Source organism: Episyrphus balteatus, chromosome 1 (assembly GCF_945859705.1).
Source record: "Episyrphus balteatus chromosome 1, idEpiBalt1.1, whole genome shotgun sequence".
In the NCBI taxonomy this organism is placed as follows: domain Eukaryota; kingdom Metazoa; phylum Arthropoda; class Insecta; order Diptera; family Syrphidae; genus Episyrphus; species Episyrphus balteatus.
The window spans coordinates 121,345,774-121,370,032 of NC_079134.1; the positions used below are offsets into that span (position 1 = coordinate 121,345,774).

Sequence of the window (24,259 nt, forward strand, 5' to 3'; positions counted from 1 at the left end):
CAATTAATAATTGATTTCATCACTGTGTTGTTGTTAATTCTTGCCGGAAAATAGTGTCGGTGTAGTTTTCAAATTTGAATTCAAAGTTTTTTCATTTGAAAAGCAACTAAAAGGCTAGAAAAATTTTTTTTTTTGTATAAGAATTAGTAAGTATGTACTTAAATACCGTAGGTCCAAAGGAAAACTTGCTAACTACATACGATTTCAAAAGCAGTTAGTGAGTTTTTTATCTGTACCAAAGATATGTTATAATTTCTGGTTGTGGGCGGGTATCAGGAAACACAGTCTAATGTCTTAAAGCTAATAAAATTTCCATAAGAATAAAAGTCTACTGAAGTCGATTTTGAACTTTTGTCTAAGAAATCTTAAAAACAAAATCAATCGGGAAAGAGTATGAAAAATAATCAACTTAATTCGAGGCGATAATTTATATGTCTGTCGTATAACTAGAAGGAATCACAACTGAAGTGAACTTTTTTTGTATATCAAGTGAAAGCATTTTCAAAATGAAATTAATTCTTGAACGGAAAAAATGCCATTTCATTTGATATTCACTTTAGATATGTTAAAAAAATTTATTTTTATCTTTTCAAAGTCAGAAAGTTGTTTACAAAAACCTACTGACAAGTGGAAACTTAATATGGAACAATAATAATACGAAGAAAAATATTTTGTTGTTTTAAATTAGACTATTAATGTGCTCTTGATTAGGCTTTTAATGTTCCCTAGCCATGAAATATAAAAACAGCTTAACACCTTTGTGTAAAGACGGTGAAGGTAATTGTTTCCACAATAAAGCCACAACTCACAATGTATCTAATAGTAGGTATTTCAGTATAGTTAAACATGTGCGGGGATAATGTTTTATTTTCTAAATTCGTGTTCGCCATAGTAAGAATATCCTCATAGATTTGAAATGTCCTGTTGAATGGTGATATGAAAAAAAAGTACCTACTATTTTTCTTATATAAAAATTATTCTTCTGATAGTCTTACTGATTACTGAAAAATCTGCTCCAACGCATTACAGTTTTTTTTTTTACAAAGTGAATTTTTCTTTCATCATATTTATGAAAAAAAAAGTTAAAAAGTGTTTAAAGAAAAAAAAAACAAGTTTAATCAAAATACATTGATCAATAAAGCAACCGTACTTTTGAATTAGATTTAAATAATTTTCCAATTTTACAAAATCTAACCTTGTAAAAATTGCGAAATGGGGCTTTTAATTGTTATTCAAATCCTTTAGAATTAAATTATTAAATTTGAATTTTTTTTTGACAAACGACCTTGTTTTTCTCGGCCGACAAAATGAGCTATAAAAATAATGCTTTCATAAATCACGTTTATGGACATTTTATTTTCATTTGTTTTGTGTTTATTTCTTACGCATTTTATTATGCATTGACAGGAATACTTAGAGATGATGGATTGTTATTAAATTAAAGTAATTTACTTAACAAACATACTTAAAAATATAACATATTGAGTAATAATTAAGTAAAAACCGTTAAGTAGCGTTGAATCAAGAATAATGGAGTCATATTGTCTGGATGAACTAAAATTTTGCAGTGTTGTGTTGCAGAATAGCATTGTTATTGATGGAGTTAACAGTGTCAATTAGTCTTAAAGCATGGAAAAAATACTTTCTTTACAAGTTCACTATATATTTCTATTTTTTTCGGTTTTAGTTCTTTTCTCAGTAGATAAATATGTATTTTTAATACGTACCTACATATAATAAATAAACAAATAAACACCAAATTCTGAACCTAGTGCCTAACACAATCTAATGCTATTTTTATTATTTCCATCTATTGTTGTAATGTAACTGCTAAATTTATCACTTCGATGTAAATCAAACAAATGCCATTATGTGCATATTCGAATATCCAACTACTAATGAAGCTAAATTAATTGTAAATAATTATTTATTATTTAATTATAATTAAATAAAAATACTAAACAGCTGATTAAAATAAATATTTCAAAATTAAGGGTTCTATTAATTTTGCTTTATTTTTATTGGTCATGTTATAAAGTTTAAGAGGAGTCAATGTCTGATCTTTTTAATATAACAATAAACAAGCTATCCTTTTGAAAGATATATGACTGAATTGATGTTTCTATAATGATAAGAAATTCAATTCATTATTTAAATGATATTTAGTTAATGAACTAAACTGCGTTTATATTTTTTTAAATTCATACGCATAGTCCTTTAACTGAGTGCTATTTTTTTAGGATACAGTTTTGAGTAAAAATTTAAATAATTTTGAGTACAAATTTAAATAATAACACTGGTCTACAAAATTTAATTTTGTTTTTGGTGCCGAAACAAAAATATACTTTTCTGAAGGTTTTCAGTGTGCTGAACTCGAATCCGAAGTAAGAAAAAAATTAATCAGCTGCCATTTTTGAAATATTACCGTTAGAAAATGCGGTACTTCTAGCCTTATTCTTTTATATAAGGAAAATTGTTTTATTATATTTAGTAACAGTTTTTATAAAAACTATTTTCCACCTTTTTAAATCTGTTTAAATATTTCCGATATCTTTTTAACTGCCCGAGATATCCTCAGTTGTTTGGCATATTTTATAAATTTTATACCGTCATTATCTCCTTTATGATATATGAAGCCAAACCCACTTACTTCATTTCAAGATATCTCGGGCAATACAAACGATATTGAAAAGATTTAAACAGGTATCGAAAGATGGAAAATAGTTTTTATAGAAACCGTTACTAAATATGCTCTAACAATTTTCCTTATACAAAAAAATAAGGTCCGAAGAACTAAAAAAAAAAACGGTTTTTTGCGTTTTCTAACGGTAATATATCAAAAAACGGGAGCTGATTAGTTGTTTCTGACTTCGGATTCGAGTTCAGCACACCGAAAACCTCCAGAAAAGTATATTTTTGTTTCGGCAACAAAACTCTTGTAAACCAGTGTAATTAAACCAACTTTGAAAGGACGATTTTTTAACAGAACAAATTTTGAAATTTATGTTTTCTAAAAATCCTTCTTCGTAAAGATATCAAATGTTATATTTTTTTTTTGTAATTTTAATCAATTAAAAAAAAAAAATAGTTCTAGTAATTATAATTCTATTTATTGATTATAAAATTTACTTTTTGAAAAAAACTTTAAGAAATAAATTTACAGCAAGTAGACTCGTACCCGAGTCGTAATAGAAATATTTTGGATTTTTTAAATATTTTCTTTTTTTTTTGAAAAAGATGTTGATACATTTTTTGAGATAACATATGTATGTATGTATTTACATATATTTGAGATATAACGAAAACAAAAACTTATTTGGTTTTAAATACACTAAAAGTAGGTATGTACCTACAATAATTAAATCTTGAAAGAGAAAAAATTTGTATGTTCGTACTGCTAATGTCCGTCATGGACGTCCAGAAGCGTCCGAAATCATTCAGAAGATCAGAAAGCCTTCTGAAATTGTTTTATTCGCATGAAATGAACATGTCAGAAAGAAGGCTTCTCAGATTAGAAATTCTCTTCTTGATTTCAAAACAGAATTCACTCAAAATCACTAATATTTAAATAATTAAACGTCAAACCAAATTTCCTAGTAGCAAAATAATTTTATTTGATTATTCACCAGTACAGATAAAAAATTTCAGAATGGTAAACTGTTTTATTGGATTTCATAATGAGTGAATCCTTGATAGTAAAACCAATCGAAAAGGAAATCTCATATCTTCATACTGATCAAGAACCCGACTAAACTATCGGCCGATAGAAACTCTGTATAGTGTGCAAGGGCTCTAAAATAAATTAAGTATATTATTGAAAGCATAATTAATGTTAAGTTAATTAATGTTATCAAATAGTTTTTGAATGTTTCAAACTTTATACTTTTATAAATGACTAAATGAGCTTTTGATAAAAAAAAAATCAAAACTAAATACACCAACGAATGTCTAACTTTTAAGTAAGACATATTTGTACGTGCAAACACACAACTGACAGAATTATCCCATCACAATTATTCGTCTTCACTTCATTGTTTCATTTCATTTTCATATTGAGGCAGCTAGAGCTAGCTACCTATCTACCAGTTGCCAACAAAAGGTGTTAACAAAAACGGAACACACGAAATTATTATTATTTTTTGTAGTAGTAACTAGGTATATGTCTCTTATCACATGTTGCTAAACACAATATCGTTAAACGTTGCTGCTGCATGCCTACAATACTTTTGCCTGCTAACAACATTTTCAATATAAGCTTCACGCAATTCTATAAATCAAAGAGACACGTTCGATTATTTTCTAGTGCGATTCAGTTCGAAACGATAAACCACATATGTAAGTTCAACCTTCTTCCCAATAACTCTTTTAAGCTTCAAATTTATTCATACTGGAAAATTTTTATGCAGGACGCATAATATCGAAGTTTGTGTGTTTGATAAATCGAATAATATAAAAAAAAAAATGTCTCACAAAATAAATTAATTTGAATCAAATTGAAAATCGGAGGTTGAAACAAAAGTTTTATAGATCAAAACAAACCGTGATTCAAAATTGATAACTTGTAACGGTGTGACAAAGAAAAAAGCATACAGCATACCTTCGATTTGAATATTCATGATATAACTTTGAGTATTTTTATTTTTCGTCATTAAAAATACCTACGTGTGAATTTCCGTTTGTTGAAAGGTAAGTAATGTGCATAAAATCAATTAAATAAATTCTGATACAGAATTAAGATTTTGATAAATTTGTGAATGTGATTTCTTATCCTACTATAAAGATTAAAAAAAAGGTCTTGTTAAATAGTTTAAGTGTTTGGGGTTAATACGTTTGAGGTTTTAATCGTACATATGTACGATATGGTATACATATGAACGAGATCGTTTATCAGATCAACAACACCAAAATTAAATTTAACTGCCAATCTAAAGGGTAGGGTACCTAGTACCTACATATCTATACATGGTACATGCCTATTAATATAAGAGCAACACATTGGATAATGGCGACAGTTTTAATCAATCAGATTATTTAGATAAAAAAAAATTATTAGGTACCAGGTTTCAAAACAATTCCAAAACATTCAGCAATAGCGTCGATGTTTATTGTTCTGAAGAAGAGATAAGAATTCAATTTTAAAATTTCTGAATCTCTTCAGATACCTAGGTACCTACCTACATATATTTTTTTGTTGAGTGGTAGGTTATACATTATTTGATTAAATTTAATCTTTAAGTCTATAGTACTTAATACCTCACTTATAAAATAAATAAAATAAATAAATATAGCTCAAAAAGTTAAACCATTCAATTCATTACCAATATTAAAAGTTTTAGTTTTAATTCTTGAGGAATGTAGTAATAAAAATTTAATTGTTTATACTCAATGATATTAAATCAAGTATTTATTTTCGATTTATTGATTAAAAAAAATTAAACAAATTGTTGCTAGAAACAACTTTTCACTCAATAAACGTGTCTATTTTTATCTACTTTAAAAAGAATTTGTTTTTAAAAATAACAAGGAAGTGTTTCGAAATGAATAAATGAACGCAGTATCCTACATCCTAAATGCGTTCAAAACTTTTTTCAACGTTTTTGTGTGGAAAAACGAAAAGGCTGGAAATTCGATACCCCAAAACCCGGTGGAGGTATGCGTGAGAATTAAAGCCTATAATACCTTAAAGGCACGAAATAAAGTGTCATTTTCTGGATGATCCCAATATTATTATTTTTCTTTACGGGCGACCAGTTTCAAGTCGCAATTTTGCACACTCAGTGAAAAAATAGTTAAAACACTGATTTTATTTAAAATAGTAATTTATTAACTTTTTAAATAGTTACATATAACTATTTTAATAGTTAAATTTGCAAAATACGAGTACCTACATACTTCACGTTTGGACTTGTACAAGATCTCCATTTTATTTATTCTATAAAATTTATTCACATTCGTTTTATTAAATATATTTTTAAGATTTTTGATGATTTAGGGCAGGGATAGAAAAACTTTTAAGAGTCTTGTGCCACTTATAAAAATTTATTATTTCAAATACCTACCAACCTTTGGCGTGCCAAACATCCTTTCGACGATCCGATGTCATGTGATCTCTCGATTACATGAAAGCTAGGTAGTGCATTTGTTTCCCGCAACCGATACCACTCTGTTTTGGAGCTTGTTCCAAATATACACTGCGATGGGGCTGACATCATACATTTATCATTTTAATAAAACAAATACATTTTGATAGTCTATTGAATAGAGCCTTTTGGATGGAACAAATTCGTTCAAGAGTTTTTATTGGCGATTATGATTCCTTGGCATACAAGAATACTCCAGCCAAAAGTGCTACTAAATCCATTGGTGCATTTCTGAGAAAACGGCAACACTGGTCGGTTTTCAGTTTTTTTGATTTAACTCGAAAATCAAGCCTGACTTTGAAATGGTTCAAAGACACTTTTTATAGCAAATTAAATTTTCTGTCAAGTTAAGATGGTTAAAAAATTTTAAAAATTATTTTTGACTAATATTCTAACCTAAAATCAAAGAAAAAAAAGTTAAAAAATTGACAATTTTATTTTTTTTTACTAAATCAAGGGGCATTTTGTGTATGTAGCCGGGACGTCCAAACTTTGTACTAATGAAATAAAGTAGAGGTAAAATCCTTTGATAATATGCAATTTTTAATTTTTTTTGTCAAGAAACAACTTAAATGTACCTATTCAAAAATTAGCACTTTTTCTAAATTTTTGACTTTTTTAATTAAAAGCAAGTTTTTAAAACTCGATAAAATCGTATTAATTGGTAACTTTTAGACTTTTAAAGTAAACATACTTCGAGGGATTGATTTAATATAAACTAAATATGACAAACAAACAAATTTATTTGCATCCTTATGGCCTTTTGTGCAATTTTGTGTATGTGCATTTTTATAAATTCGGGTCGAATGGATGGACGGAGAGCCATTAGCTTTGGTCTATTGCATAGAAGAGCATTTAATACCAACTCTTTTACTGTTTTCAATGGCCTGAAAAACAATTCTTGTAAAATCCGCGACCAACGAAAAGTTTCTCTTGAAAAACAAAAAAAAATACTCTAATGAGTTTGAAACAAAATAGCTCAGGCAAATTAGCAAATCAAATTGCACTTTTCGCGGGACAAATTTTTTTTCATGGAACGTGTTTAGGTGAATGTCCTTATCGTAAAAGTGAATTTTTTGGGATGATAAGATATCGGGAACAGCCGCCATCTTGGAAAAGAGGTCGGTGCCGTTTTTATTTTATAACTCCATTTTTACTCATTTAAACCAAAAATGTCCGAAGATAGACTTATTATCAATTAAATTATCTAAAAAATGATATACAAATGAATTCCGTGAGTTAGTTAAATTCAATTTTATAGTCGGTCAAAGTCCGGGTTCTTCTCTCAAGGTTAAGACAATATGACATTTTTTAAAATATCTGAAGAACTTTTGATTTGTTTGGGATTTTCTAAAAGAATGAAATATAGCACTTTTAATTATCTATGAAATGAACCCTTTATTGTTTTTGTAACCATCACATTGTAGAAGCAACAAACGTCGAAGTCATGATATACGATTTTTAAACTGAACATATTTGGGATTTCAATAGTTCAAATAAACAATCAAAAATTAAACACAATAGTCTCGAAAACATAACGGCTTACACACCTCATATCTAGAGTTATACTTATCGTAATGCTGAGATTGAGGTGTTCATGTTTAAAAAAAATGACAGGGCATCAGTTCTTATATTTAGAATTTTAAATAGTGTCACTTTAGCTTATTCACATTAATTGGAAAATTCACTTCATTTAAAACCTCGAAAACCATATAAAGGTTAACATTAAAGATTTCAAACTTTGAATTCAATATTTAGACGAATATAGTTAAAAAACTGTTTACTTATATTTTGGTTATACCTCCACTTCAAAAATTTGCTCGGTCTAATAGAAGATAACTTGATATTTTCTCACTTTTGACTGGTAGAATGTGAACTTCGACGTTAGATAACTTATACATTATGTTGGTTACAGTAACGATAAAGGGCTCATTTCATAGATAATTAAAAGTGCTATATTAGTCCAGTGCATTTATAATTTGACCCAGCAGTTTGTACCACCCCCAAATTTTTTTTGCTCATTCGATAGAGCATTGGCTGAATATTATTACCCTGATTTTTCGCACTCGTGAAATTCACCTTTCGGCCGCCATCTTGGATTTTAGTTTTTGTTCAATATCTCGATTTCTATTTATCCTACATAAAAGTTGTGTATACAAGAAACGTAGGCAATTAAATTTCGCGTCTTTTATGTTAAGAACACTTTTTCGATATTCTGACTATTAAAAAAGTTACAAGCCAAAAAAGTAAAAAAAACCGAAAAAAATGACAATTTTAAAGTTTTGAGGACTTTTTATCAAAATTATGAAAAAACGTTCCGAGAAAAGATTATTCACCTTAAAATTCTCTACAACTCTGCTATACAACTTTTTTTTCTATCTCTATAAATACAAAAGTTATTAATATTTTTTTCTGTTAAAAATGCTCTTTTTTGTTTGTGTTTTTTATCTTTACTTTTTTCTTAAATTTTTTTTTACCAAATCTTGAATTTTAAATGATTAGTGAGTATTTTAAAGCTTTATGTTACAAGAGAAAATTCAGGACCTGCAATTTTTTTATATTTAAGTCTCTTCATTTCGTAAAAAAGGGGTATTTTTTAACAAAAAAGTATTAATAACTTTTGTATTTATAGAGATAGAAAAATAAGTTGTATAGCAGAGTTGTAGAGAATTTTAAGGTGAATAATCTTTTCTCGGAACGTTTTTTCATAATTTTGATAAAAAGTCCTCAAAACTTTAAAATTGTCATTTTTTTCGGTTTTTTTTACTTTTTTGGCTTGTAACTTTTTTAATAGTCAGAATATCGAAAAAGTGTTCTTAACATAAAAGACGCGAAATTTAATTGCCTACGTTTCTTGTATACACAACTTTTATGTAGGATAAATAGAAATCGAGATATTGAACAAAAACTAAAATCCAAGATGGCGGCCGAAAGGTGAATTTCACGAGTGCGAAAAATCAGGGTAATAATATTCAGCCAATGCTCTATCGAATGAGCAAAAAAAATTTGGGGGTGGTACAAACTGCTGGGTCAAATTATAAATGCACTGGACTAATATAGCACTTTTAATTATCTATGAAATGAGCCCTTTATCGTTACTGTAACCAACATAATGTATAAGTTATCTAACGTCGAAGTTCACATTCTACCAGTCAAAAGTGAGAAAATATCAAGTTATCTTCTATTAGACCGAGCAAATTTTTGAAGTGGAGGTATAACCAAAATATAAGTAAACAGTTTTTTAACTATATTCGTCTAAATATTGAATTCAAAGTTTGAAATCTTTAATGTTAACCTTTATATGGTTTTCGAGGTTTTAAATGAAGTGAATTTTCCAATTAATGTGAATAAGCTAAAGTGACACTATTTAAAATTCTAAATATAAGAACTGATGCCCTGTCATTTTTTTTAAACATGAACACCTCAATCTCAGCATTACGATAAGTATAACTCTAGATATGAGGTGTGTAAGCCGTTATGTTTTCGAGACTATTGTGTTTAATTTTTGATTGTTTATTTGAACTATTGAAATCCCAAATATGTTCAGTTTAAAAATCGTATATCATGACTTCGACGTTTGTTGCTTCTACAATGTGATGGTTACAAAAACAATAAAGGGTTCATTTCATAGATAATTAAAAGTGCTATATTTCATTCTTTTAGAAAATCCCAAACAAATCAAAAGTTCTTCAGATATTTTAAAAAATGTCATATTGTCTTAACCTTGAGAGAAGAACCCGGACTTTGACCGACTATAAAATTGAATTTAACTAACTCACGGAATTCATTTGTATATCATTTTTTAGATAATTTAATTGATAATAAGTCTATCTTCGGACATTTTTGGTTTAAATGAGTAAAAATGGAGTTATAAAATAAAAACGGCACCGACCTCTTTTCCAAGATGGCGGCTGTTCCCGATATCTTATCATCCCAAAAAATTCACTTTTACGATAAGGACATTCACCTAAACACGTTCCATGAAAAAAATTTGTCCCGCGAAAAGTGCAATTTGATTTGCTAATTTGCCTGAGCTATTTTGTTTCAAACTCATTAGAGTATTTTTTTTTGTTTTTCAAGAGAAACTTTTCGTTGGTCGCGGATTTTACAAGAATTGTTTTTCAGGCCATTGAAAACAGTAAAAGAGTTGGTATTAAATGTTCTTCTATGCAATAGACCAAAGCTAATGGCTCTCCGTCCATCCATTCGACCCGAATTTATAAAAATGCACATACACAAAATTGCACAAAAGGCCATAAGGATGCAAATAAATTTGTTTGTTTGTCATATTTAGTTTATATTAAATCAATCCCTCGAAGTATGTTTACTTTAAAAGTCTAAAAGTTACCAATTAATACGATTTTATCGAGTTTTAAAAACTTGCTTTTAATTAAAAAAGTCAAAAATTTAGAAAAAGTGCTAATTTTTGAATAGGTACATTTAAGTTGTTTCTTGACAAAAAATTAAAAATTGCATATTATCAAAGGATTTTACCTCTACTTTATTTCATTAGTACAAAGTTTGGACGTCCCGGCTACATACACAAAATGCCCCTTGATTTAGTAAAAAAAAATAAAATTGTCAATTTTTTAACTTTTTTTTCTTTGATTTTAGGTTAGAATATTAGTCAAAAATAATTTTTAAAATTTTTTAACCATCTTAACTTGACAGAAAATTTAATTTGCTATAAAAAGTGTCTTTGAACCATTTCAAAGTCAGGCTTGATTTTCGAGTTAAATCAAAAAAACTGAAAACCGACCAGTGTTGCCGTTTTCTCAGAAATGCACCAATGGATTTAGTAGCACTTTTGGCTGGAGTATTCTTGTATGCCAAGGAATCATAATCGCCAATAAAAACTCTTGAACGAATTTGTTCTATTTTTGCTCTGGAGCTCGGGTCTATTAAATAGACTATTGAGATTAACAAATAAAAATATAAAATAATAATTAAAGAACTCGATGTCAAGTAGTTTATTCAAACCTTTAACGCTTTTTTTTAGAAACTACAATTGATTTTTTTTTTTTGCCGTTTAGATCACTTCAGCTTTGGGGTGATGTAATTGTTTTTGAACATTGTTATACAGGTCGTTTCAAATCAAAAGTCCTGACTGTGAGTTTATTTTCTCCCTTCCAATAAAATTGAGAACAAATAAACAAAAAACTCAATTTTATTGGCTCATTGCGACAAGTCAACTCAAAAATAACAACAAATCAGGCTTGTTCGAATGAAAGAAATGCTCGAGAAAAAATAAACAAACGAAAAATCCGAATTTGTTTATTAATGATTTCTATGGTGACGACTCCAAAATAATTGAAAAATAAAAATATAGGTCGTTTCAAATCAAAAGTCCCATGGAAAATTGAGCAAAAATAAAAAAAACTAATTCGCTTACTGGAAGGAAGCATTTATGAGGCAGCTGAACTTTTTCCAAAATTACGATAAAATAATGAAGAACAGTTCTTGATATCCCTATATTAATTAATAGATCCGTCTGTGAGATTCAGTGGGTTAGCCTCAGAAAGCGGAGGCAAGTCTCCCGGGCTTGCATCACTCGATATCCGCGGACAATAAAAAAAAAAATACAATTATTTAATTATTTATCATTTGAAGGCAGTTGGAATAACATTGCCAAAGATATTAGTATAGGACTAGGTGAAGATGGACCAGAAATGTCCAGTTTGTATGATAGCAATTCATAACATAAAATTCTATTCACATCTTTTCATTTGTATAATTGGGCAGTAAATATCTTATTTTTATTTTTCAATTATTTTGGAGTCGTCACCATAGAAATCATTAATAAACAAATTCAGATTTTTCGTTTGTTGATTTTTTTCTCTAGCATTTCTTTTATTCAAACAAGCATGATTTGTTGTTATTTTTGAGTTGATTTGTCGCAATGAGCCAATAAAATTGAGTTTTTTGTTTATTTGCTCTCAATTTTATTGGAAGGGAGAAAATAAACTCTGAGTCAGGACTTTTGATTTGAAACGACCTATAAGATATTTACTGCCCAATTATACAAATGAAAAGATGTGAATAGTATTTTAAGTTATGAATTGCTATTATATAAACTGGACATTTCTGGTCCATCTTTACCTACTCCTATAACAATATCTTCGGCAAAGTTATCCCAACTACCTTCAAATGATAAATAATGAAATAATTGTATGTTTTTTTGTATTGTCAGCGGATATGGAGTGATGTAAGCCCAGGAGACTTGCCTCCGCTTTCTGAGGCTAACCCAGTGAATCTCACAGACCGATCAATTAATTAAAATAGTGATATCAAGAACTGTTCTTCATTGTTTTATCGTAATTTAAGAAAAAGTTCAGATGCCTCATAAATGCTTCCTTCCAGTAGGCGAATGAGTTTTTTTTATTTTTGCTCAATTTTCTATGGGACTTTTGATTTGAAACGACCTAAAAAACGTCGCCATTTCATGTAAACTCAGTGCAGTTATAGCTTTTCTTACCTGAAATATTTTTTTTAGCTCTTAAGTGACCCTATAATGCTGCACAAATATTCGCAAACTTTCCATTGAACAAAACAATAAAACCATTTGAAAATTCACAGAATGTTTAACACGAATCGACTCGCCTGCTAAATTACTCAAGAATAGAATAATTTTGTATTTACATAGATTTTTCAATTTAAAAAAAGTTCCACATACGCCACAGTGACCCTCTATTACTCTTATTTAATCACTGTAATAAGTTGACATTTTATGACCGTTCCGTCATAGATTTTTCAATTTAAAAAAAAAGTTCCACATACGCCACAGTGACCCTCTATTACTCTTATTTAATCACTGTAATACGTTGACATTTTATGACCGTTCCGTCACATAAAAACTTTTAACACTCTTTAAAACTAGCATTAGGCAGGAGGATATATTCATATCATCAGGTTTCAGATATTTTTTGATTCCTTGATGACCGAAAGTAAGAAGAAAAGTCGTCTAGTGGTCTGATGACATATGATCTCAAATGGGACCACGTCTTGGTCTCTCCCATTTCATTCTATTTCACCCAAATGTTCCACATGATGGAAAGCAAGAACCAATCCTAATATTGTTTTAAAGAAAGTTAGATTTTTTCTTCTAATTGATAGGGTGCAAAAAAAACAGGTAGAATCATAGTAAAAATAATACCTTTTACTGTTATTTCGCTTTTTTGTATAAAAAGTAGGTATACTCTAGTGAAATAGCAAAATAGCCAGTCGTATATGTTAACCTCCGATATAACAATTGAAATGCGAGAAGCGTCTCGCTAGGCCCTCAGTTTCACTTTGAATCTAACTTTAGTCATACAGAAAGGTCATATATATTCGTATTTTAACCTATCAACTTAATTGTAGAATGCTTTCCCCACCACCGTGGAAAAAAGATTAACAATACCACCCACATTTAATATTTGTATTCTCGTAGCAATACATAATGGTGCTCAAAATTTGTTTAAATTAAGTAGATACTTATAAAAGTCACGACCGGCATCGCATGCTGGTTAGTTTTATCATTGTTTGGTAGTTATTATGTTTTTGCAATTTAAGTCAATTGATAAAAATAATCGAAAGTGTTGGCAGTTGGGTGTTATTCAGTGGCAACAAACTACAAAAATCTTAAGTGGGTTTGACTTCTTCAAAGTTTATTACCTTTAAACAATAAGCTGATTCATATAATGATAGTTTGTCTATTGTCTAGGAGTGAACTGGTAAAAACTAATGAAGACAGAATTAAATGCAGTGTACTAAAAAAAAGCTCTGATAAAGTTATTCTATCAGATGACACACTTATTTCTTTTATATGGACATACACTAGCCCAAACAAATAAAGGAACAAACCAAATTTGTGAATTTTTATTACTGATTGTTCATACATTGTCTGTTTACAGTTTACCTACATTTAAAATTACTTTTTCAAAAAAAAAATAAAGCAAAGCGCTACTGCAATTAAAGGAAATAGTATGGAACTTGGATGTTACGCGGTCGTTAATGAATTTATTATTATGTGATGTAAGTAGGTAATTAAATTTAGTATTTTTGTATGTATGTAAAGAGTTACTTTCAAAAACAAAACGAGTGCTCCTTCTCCACCAGTTTTTAAAGTTGAGAAATGACTTTCTGTAGGATTAAAGATTAACCTATTGAAATTCCTTCTGCATACCACCTAACCTACTCAAAAATCGTGATTTTTGAGTTATGGCAGTATTCAAGTAAATGAGCGATATGTTTAAGCTTTTAAAAACTACAATTTCGTGTCTTTTTTGAAAGTTTTGTAAAATACTATTTAGTGCCTAAAAAGTTGTCCCTTTGGACAGTGAATTTGAAAAAAAATATGGACATTTTTATCAATATCTACATTGGGCACGTTCAAAAAGCTAACATAAAGCTATCGGATAGATTTTTGTTGTTGTAAACAATGTTAAAAATTTTCTGTCAAAAAATAATCTGAAGGTATCCGAGAATTTCTGGTATACCTCAGATATCCGAGTGATCAGCTGATAAGCATTTGCCTATTTTTAATTGCGATATAGGTACTATAGGGCAAGTTTAGGATTCGTAAAAAAAATCGAACTCGAGATAACAATTTTACATGACATTACAATGATGGAGAATGCCAAAAAAGTGGGTCCGGCAATTCTGTCTGTCTGTCTGTCTGTCTGTCTGTGTGTCTGTCTCTATCTGGAGCTGCAGCCTAAACGAGTGAAGTGATTTTCTTCAAACTTGGTAGTTAGCAGTTTTTGGTGATTCCCTAGAGGGAAAATTGAAATTTTTTTTTTATGACCAAAACTAACGGTACCTGCCATATAACGGAAATAGAAAAGTTAATTTTTTTCAAAAACGGCTCTAACGATTTTGATTAAAATTTTTGTGTGTAGTACTACACATAAGAGCCAACTTTTGAAATAAAAACAATATTTTTTGTACAGTTATTAACTGTACCTGTCATAGAACGGTTTTTTTCGTTTCTGAATATCTCGTGCAACATTAACCCGATTTAAATGAAAATTTTTATACAAAAGTGTTTAAGTAAAGATAATATTAAAATTTTAGAAAATTTTCAAAAAACGCATTTTTGGTTTTTTAAAAAATATTTCAAAATTTTTTTTTGAAAAATCAATTTTTTGAAAACGGATCAATGAAAAATTTTGAAATTTTGTTTTTATGTGTTAATTATTTCTTCAAAATGGCATACCAACTTTTTTTTTGAAAAAGTGTAGTACTACACACAAAAATTTTAATCAAAATCGTTAGAGCCGTTTTTGAAAAAAATACCTTTTCTATTTCCGTTATATGGCAGGTACCGTTAGTTTTGGTCATAAAAAAAAAATTTCAATTTCCCATCAGGGAATCACCAAAAACTGCTAACTACCAAGTTTGAAGAAAATCACTTCACTCGTTTAGGCTGCAGCTCCAGATAGAGACAGACACACAGACAGACAGACAGACAGACAGACAGACAGACAGACAGACAGACAGACAGACAGACAGACAGAATTGCCGGACCCACTTTTTTGGCATTCTCCATCATCGTAATGTCATGTAAAATTGTTATCTCGAGTTCGATTTTTTTTACGAATCCTAAACTTGCCCTATAGTACCTATATCGCAAGTAAAAAAGGGGAATTTGCTCAAAAGAAACAAATTTCTTTTTTCAATATTTACATTTTTTTTTTTGTTGCTTTTCGTTCAAAGAGATATTCCAGATACGGGTATCCCAGATAGCCTATCCGATAGGTGTTTGAAATTGCCCATTTTCACATATTTTAAGAATTTTAAAATTAAAAACCAATTTCGTTTAATTCAGTCTCTTTTAAGGATTTTTTTGAAGTTTGGCATCATTAACTAATTGAGCATTAAATTTAAAAGTAGCTTTAGTTAAAACACCAAATTCGACCTTTTAAGAGGGATTTTTAGAGCTAATGGAGGTTTTAAACAGAATTTCTATTTATTCACTCTCCATTAGTGTCAAATGTCATTTCATTTATTTTTTTTATTTGAATTATTATTTTATTTGAAAAATGTCAAATGAGCTAAAGAATTATTAAAAAAACATCACAATTATGAAAAAAGTCCAGACTAGAATTTTTTGTAGGTATACCTATACACACATGCATTTGTACCATAAAAAAGAACAAAATTCAAATAAATTAATGCATTTCTTGTCTACTTCGCACAGATAATACTAGATCTACTAGATTATATTCTCCACTTCAAAACTAATCATTTTTGAGATGCTGCATAATACATACATAACATTGCAATTGAAGCCATGAGAAGAAGAGATATAAAGCTTACTTCTAAACCAATGACACGAGATGAATGCCGATAACACTTAAATTTAAGTTGTTATTTGACACCGATGGAAAAAATTAAAAATTTCACTTAACTCCTTCTTCTTCTCATGGTTTTTTTTTTTTTTCAATTTTGTTTTATTGAACATACTATATACAATTGACTTAAGCTTAACTTATTTCTAATAAGATACATTGATTGATATTAAAATTTGTTGGCACATATGGGGCCTAACCTTATACAATGGATAAAAGATAAACTATATATATATATAGTACATGAATAGGCTTAATTTTACAAGTCTGCTGACTAGGTTATCCTCGGGGTGTTCCGTCCCGGTTGTCCAGTTGTGGTATTGATAATGGTGGGTTGGGTGGTATGGCATTTAGCCGCGGTAGTAGGCCGATTGCGTATCGGCGTAAAAGTAAACTACTTCCTCGTTGTCGGTTGGGATTATGTGCTCTTCCAGAATATCCAAAGCACTAAGGTATCTGGGTTCGGGATGTCGTTGTTGGGTTCTCATGCTTCTCATCAGCTGATTGGGGTGGTTGGCGATGCTTCCGACAAGTTTCTTTGCAGATTGCAGCAGATACTTTTCCAACGTCATGATGTTTGCTTCCTCGTAAAGTCGCTCGTTGCTGTAGTATTTTTGTCGCTGTCGATCGAAGTAAATTCCGGTGCAGATCCTCAGGATTTTCCTCTCAAAAATTTGAAGTTCCTTCATGGCTGTCTTGGAAATGGTATAGTTCTTCTCATGGTTTCAATTGTAGGTTGTAGCATTCTTTGGTTACCACTGGTATATCGTTAATCTCTTGCATTTTCTGGCGTTTTCAGCTGCAAAATACTTACCGGTCATAGTTTTTTGGTTTTTCTTCCAATTCAAATCTATTTGATTTGACAAAATTGTAGCTTTTGACAGATTATTTTTCAAACAAAATAAAAAATCCCTAGGATATTTTTAACAGAGTTTTAAATTTAAAGTTTCCATTAAAAGTAAGGACTTTAACTAAAGAAGAGTGAATTAAATGAATTTTTAATGATGTATTCTTAGGCCCAATTTATTCACTCTCCATTATTTTTGAAGGCTCCATTAAAAATTATAAAACTGTCAAATCGCATACAAATTTTAAAATTTCCCTTTTTTAATGGCGACTTTAAATTTAATGGAGTGTGAATAAATTGGATCTTAAAGGCGACAATAGTTTAACGAGGCCGTTAACTAAAGCAATAAATTTCAAAATTTAATGGAGGCTCAATAAAATGGCCCTAAATATTATTTTGGCCCAAATAAACTAGATTGAAACAAATGCTTTGGTTTCAGGGAAAGGTGATCTATATTGAAATGCCAAGAATTTTTTTTTCTGTTCCATTTGATCATGTACAAAACTGCATTTTTAATGCACTTTTTAGTCAAATTCTGAAAATGATTTTTGGAAGGTTTTACAGAATAGACGTAAGAACTTAAGATTTTACGTTTAAGTTGATGAATGCATCACTCTTTCTACCGACTAATTTTAAAATCAAAAGATTATCAATTTAAATGATATAACCCTACCCTAACTATGTGTCATAATTTAGTTAATAACCTGCATAAATAAGGGTATACGCGTTCTGAATGTGGCATAACACTATCACACTCGATTTATTATATGAAAACACAAATTGAATGCTAATTAATAACTTTTTGTTGGTTCCACGTGATGATGGTCGTGTATTTTTTTTTAATATTTTTATTAAACTATATTGACAGCAAAAGTACACTTTAGCTTAACACCCATCACCCGTGACACTCAATATGCTAATTTAATTACAAATATTTTTATTAGAAGATCGAATTAAGAAATGATTATGCAAACGTTAACTTAATTCACGTATATTTGAACACAGTTTGTATAATGTGCCATTGCTAATTAATATTTTTTGATATGATATTAAGGTCAATTTATTTTACATAATTTGTTTTCAGGAAACTATCACCATCATGAATGAAAATGGAGTACCACCAGCAACAAATTTAAACTCGATAACTACTCAAGCTCCAATTATATCTGTGAATGATGTTACATCTAGTCCAATGCCAACATATGCTGGGGCAACCAAAAATGGAGCAGTTGTGGTGAATGAGCCTAAAAGGAGAGTTAGTATAGCATCAGATCCTGTATCAGAGTCGAGGCATAGCTATGATAATGCTGCTTTTGATCCTCATCCACGAAGGAAGATTTCGCAGGTCTGTATTATTTTTAATCAACAAGTAAGATAGAGTTAATGAAATCTAAATACAAAATATCATCATTTACAGACCTCCGTCCATTCACACTGTGAAATAGGACCGGTTAGAAGAAAAAGTATCCTTATGAATGCTTCTCACGACAATGAATCAGAATATGGGTCTATACATAGTTACGGTGAGTGTTTTTATATTATTACTACACTGCTAGAAAAGTGACCACTTTTCCAAACAACAAAATGTTTGTGGAGTTATGTCGCTGCCATGTGGGACATAAGTCCATTTTCACTTCTATCGATTCTAAATTAAAATGCACTATGTTACCAAGTTTGACTGAATGTCTTCCAGTCGATTACTTAAGGATTTCGAAAGGTGGAAAGGATTTAAAACCCTCACTTGATAGCCCTTTGTATTTTGAGCATTTCTACCACGAAAAAAATATGTTTATTAGTGCACAAAAAAACCAAAATAATACAGATATTTTATGAATAAAGATAAATTTTAAAATACGAACGATATTTATCTATTTTCTATTTGCATATTTTGTCTACAGATAACAGACCAAATGGCAATAGAGCAACAGCTCTTGATTCCTTAAATGCAAAAATCAATCATCACCACAATACATCAAATGTTGGAAGTCATTTGGAGGAATCATGGATTTATTCATTTTGTTTAAGATGCAGAGGCGATGAAAATCGACCATCATGGGAACCTCCACATTGGCAAAAAGTTTGTCCATATCCACTTTGTCCATCATTTAGACAATTTTCCAGAATTATATCCCTGATTTTAATTGGTAAGTTCTATTTGATTGATTACCGAATAGCGAGATATTATGTTTTATTTCCGATTTCTATAGGAATACTGATCTGGTGCACCGCCTATGTTATAATAGGTGATTCTGCAGCTCCTGGAGGACAATTATTTAGTCTTGTGGTTCTTACAGTTGCAGCTAACTTTGGAGGATGGCTTATATCTTTGACAACACTTCCAAGATTAATTGGAATGTTGCTAGTTGGATTATTATTTCAGGTAAACAAACAAAATTCACTTCGTAGGTTTATACCATAACAAAACTGTTTTACAATTATGAGCACTAGATTGTGCTAGTTCTTAGTCCCTTTTCTTTTTCAGTTTGATGCTGATTTCAGTATCCAATGCCATGATATTTGCTTACTTACTTACTCGGGTCGACCATGCGCCGTAAGGTGGCTACAATCCGTTGTGGATTTGGGCCTCAACCAACAAGCTTCGCCAGCCATCAGCTCTATCTTTAGCTCGCTGCTTCCAGTTTCGCACGCCAAGTTGATTGAGGTGCCCTTCCACTTGGTTCCGCCACCTCAGACGAGGTCTTCTCTACTGCACCGTCCCACTGGGTTGGAGTCAAAAACTTTCCGGTCCGGAGCAATGTTGTACATGCGCTCCACGTGACCTAGCCATTTCAGGTGCTGCACCTTCACTCTCTTGGCTAGGTTAGCGTCCTTGTACAACCCGTAAAGTTCGGTGTTGTATCTTCTTCTTCAATCACCATCAATGTACACAGTTCGAAAAATCGCACAAAGAACTTTTCTCTCGAAACAATCCACTATGTTTTTATCCGCCTTCGTTAGAGTCAATGCTTCTGCACCATATAGCATGACTGGGATGATAAGGGTCTTATAAAGGGTCACCTTAGTTGCTCGAGAGAGGGCTTTTATATTAGCGGGTTGATGTATTTTGTTTGCAATTGTCGGTCTAATAAATGTCTGTCGCAGATCCTTAGTTGTTCCTTTATCGCTGCCTTGCAGATGATCTATCATACCAAAAAAGTTTACAGAGTGACTTGTTACAGAAGCTTTTTGGAATTTCATTAGCTTTTCAAAATTTCAATCGACACATCTATTTTTTCAATTCACGTTATCACAAGTCAGTTAAATTGACCCAGGACGAAATTTAAGCATGTCTACCATTTTGATATACCATGTTAAATGTTTCTTAAAACATTTGACAGTGTGAATATACTTTTAAAAAATCCCAAATAAGCGGGTGTTTTGATTTTTTTTTTTAATCGAATTTTTAATAGTTAACAACGGAGAGCTAAGCCGTTTCTTGTTTTAATCATGGAGTGAATTAGATAGAATGTACATATATCTGGATTTTCTGAGTAACGAACAGGGTTGAATCTCAGAATTTTGCTGTTTTTCTCTCTATTTCGTACTGATCTACATCTCCTTTCTACAAGAGCTTAATGACTAGTCTGTATACCGCTTGAAAACTCATAGAGTTACAACCTCTCTCTATGTGTGAACCTAGCAAGATGATTATTTGAGTTCTTTGTATGTGTATGTAAGAGCTTTTTCGAAGTATTAGCTAGGACCTCTTTTTTATGCGGCATCAATTCTCGGCTTCTATTTTTTATTAAAGGCTAGTTTTGATAATTAATATCCCTTTGGTAAATTGTTATCATCTTTACGCGATATCTAGCCTCTATCTGCTCTAGTTGCTGGAATACTAATTTTATGTAGGTAGTATTCATTTTTAAATCGTTCTTCAACCGATGGTATTCTTTCAGAACCAGATAGTATTTTTTTCTTTTTGATTAATTTCAGTCCTGTAGATGTAGTTTGGTCTCCTAGTTGTGAACGCAAAATAAACCACTCAATTTTTCTTTGCTATATGCACCAAGCTAATTATGTTGGGCATTATGGTGTTTTAGCATAGTTCCAAATTCCAATAGACACAGTTGCAGAATGCAAAAGTCGTTGTTGAACGATTAACAATGTTTGTAAATGCCATCCATTTATTTAAGTAAAGCCAATTTCAGCAATAAAAACTCAATTTACTATTACAAATATTTCAAACTAGGACTTAAACGAAATCTAAGCTTTCAAGCTTAGTTTGGGTGAGTCTGAGTAGCAACTGAAGGTTTAGCTCTCAGACACCTCAAAGTGCAATGGTACAGACGAGAGTATTCTTTTATCCAAGCTATTATGGTTCACTTAGTTCTAAGATGTCAATCCCAAATTCTACTTTCCATGACTGCCTCTAGTTGGATGAATAAAAATGTGCCGCTTAGTAAGCCATAATGAGTATCCACTCAGTTTCTACTATATTCAATTTTAAAATTTTGTGCTTCGTTTTGTATATATTTCTTGACTTCAATCTACATGTTGCTGTGAATTCAAGTCACACTCTAACGATCATTCTTTAAGCTATTTGTTTAACTATTGTAAATTCAGTCCATTTCCGTTTAAAAAATCGGAAATCTATTTATAGCAATTAATTAATTAATTTTTTGATTTCTTTATTAGAATGTCGGATGGGTAGACTTTAGTGGTGAATTCTCAGAAGTAACAGCCATTCTACGAAAGTTTGCTCTAACTATTATACTGATTCGAGCTGGCCTTGAAATGGAACCCGATGCTTTTAAGAAAGTTTGGAAAACCATTCTAAAACTTGGAGTTATACCATGGACCGTTGAAGCCTGTGTGGTAGCTGTCATGAGTCACTATTTGCTAAACATTCCCTGGATTTGGAGTTTTTTGCTCGGATCTATAATAGCTGCTGTATCACCCGCAGTTGTAGTACCTTGTCTATTTAGACTGAGAACAAAAGGCTATGGTGTAGCAAAGGGTATTCCAACTCTTATTATAGCTGTCGCTGGAATCGATGACGCACTGTCAGTCGCTATTTTTGGCATTATTAGCAGTATTATGTTTTCGGACAAAGGAATGGCCTATCAAATTTCTCAAGCTCCAGTTTGTATATTTGGTGGACTTGGCTTTGGAATTGCCTGGGGCTATATGTCAAGATTCTTTCCCGAAAAAGGCGACCCCTATGTGGTTCCATTGAGAACTATTCTGCTTTTTACTGGAGGATTATTTTCAATATTTGGAAGCGAAGTTATTGGGTATGAAGGCGCAGGACCTCTTGCAGTGGTATTCGCAGCATTTGTTTCAAACTTGTTTTGGTGTAAGCAGGGTTGGGAAATCGAAGATAATCCTGTTTCGACAGCTTTTGAAATATTCTGGATGATTTTTGAACCAATTTTATTTGGTATCACTGGCTCAACCGTCAAGGTAAGTTGATTGAACATAGGTAATTATTTTATTTGGAACTAACAATGTATTTGAACTTACAGATATCAGCACTAGATCCAGATATTGTTTCTGTTGGTATTGGATGTTTGGTTGCTGGTATTAGTTTGCGTATATTATGTACAGTGGGTATCGCATTTGGCGATAAGTTAAATTTGAAAGAAAAAATATTCGTTGCATTATCCTGGATGTCTAAGGCTACCGTCCAAGCTGCATTGGGACCAGTTGCAATGAAACACTTGACTAGCGATGCAACAAAAGAAGAAAGACATTATGCGGAAATAGTACAAACAATTTCTGTACTAAGTATTATATTGACAGCCCCATTGGGTGCAATTTTAATTTCAATCAGTGGCACGAAACTACTTACAAAAACCAAGCAACCAAAAATATCAGAAGGTAATATATTGAAAAAACTTTTTTAACTTCATTTATAATCTTATTTTTAAATTTAGGATGGCGAAGAAGTCATAGACCTTCATTGCGTGATATCAGTATTATTGATGAGGAAGAAGAAAGAGAAGACCCGGAATTACCTGAAGATAAAACAACAACTGAAAATACTCAGACAAATATTAATTTGTCAAATGCAACGTATTCTTATAACAAATAATTGTCTAAAAATCAGTTGGTCGTTTATCTACCAAGTATGATAATGCTGGCATCAAAAAATGTTACTTCAAAACGACTGATGTATAGAGTGTAGGTAAACGAATACGGGTACTGTTTTCTAAGCCTTACCTTTTCAGCCTGTATTGCCAATATAATGAAAATTATTATTAATATAAATAGTTAATATAAATAAAAAAAAAAATAAAATATTATTAAGCTAAAGTTTGCACTGTTATTTAATTCTGTTCAGAAATTTGTTTTGTTATTTAACTCCTTTAACGTTGTAAAGCACAGTTAAAAAGTGTTGATTTAGATAGATCGATATTCGAGTTCATAAGATCAATATGTTCATTCATACCAAATGGCACGACAGTATTTGCAAAACTCTCCGCTAAAGAGTAGAAGTTTCGTTACAAAATTCATCTGTTTCAATGTTAAATGTCAAGAATTAAAATGCCCCATTAGGCCCCTTTCTTTCTGAGAATTTTGTTCAAATAGGGTCCAAACTCCAAAATGTTGTGAAGATTTTATCCGATTGAGATATTTTTTTAGTAAGAGTTTATCTCCAGTTTCTTATGTATCAGGTAAGCTTTAATACAAAAAAAAACGAAACATACATTTTTCAATTTTTACCAGTTTTTTAAATGGCCCAATTTTCAAACAATAAAATTATTGAAAAAATCTTTGAATTTTAGAGATTTTCATTTCGTTTTTTTTTTTTTTTTTTGTAACCTTTACTTAGAAAGATGTTGAAAAACTTTCATGCTATTGAAGAAAAATACTGTAAACAACGAGTTTGTTTTTCATTGATTTTCAGTAAAAGAAACAAAAACGTCATTTGGAATTTTGGAAGCAAAAATTTACTTGGAAAGCAGACCATTTTTACTACGAACTATAATTTACGT

The 24,259-nt window shown here is 30.6% G+C and overlaps 1 protein-coding gene across 5 annotated transcripts; it reads left to right on the forward strand.

Moving 5' to 3' along the window:
* The first annotated feature begins 4,201 nt into the window (after nt 1-4,201).
* On the forward strand, nt 4,202-23,572 carry LOC129921433 (sodium/hydrogen exchanger 9B1). 5 transcript variants are annotated; one of them, XM_056003252.1, is made up of 9 exons: nt 4,202-4,335; nt 4,407-4,686; nt 18,403-18,663; nt 18,736-18,841; nt 19,217-19,462; nt 19,526-19,698; nt 21,957-22,724; nt 22,787-23,141; nt 23,198-23,571. In XM_056003252.1, the coding sequence occupies exons 3-9, from the start codon at nt 18,418-18,420 to the stop codon at nt 23,353-23,355; spliced, it is 2,052 nt and encodes a 683-aa protein (XP_055859227.1). In that variant the 5' UTR covers nt 4,202-4,335; nt 4,407-4,686; nt 18,403-18,417; the 3' UTR covers nt 23,356-23,571. The 5 variants fall into 5 exon arrangements, with proteins under 5 accessions (XP_055859227.1, XP_055859226.1, XP_055859228.1 ...); XM_056003251.1 differs by having other exon boundaries at nt 4,218-4,686; XM_056003253.1 differs by lacking the exon at nt 4,407-4,686 and having other exon boundaries at nt 4,232-4,335; nt 23,198-23,572.
* The last annotated feature ends 687 nt before the right edge of the window (nt 23,573-24,259 follow it).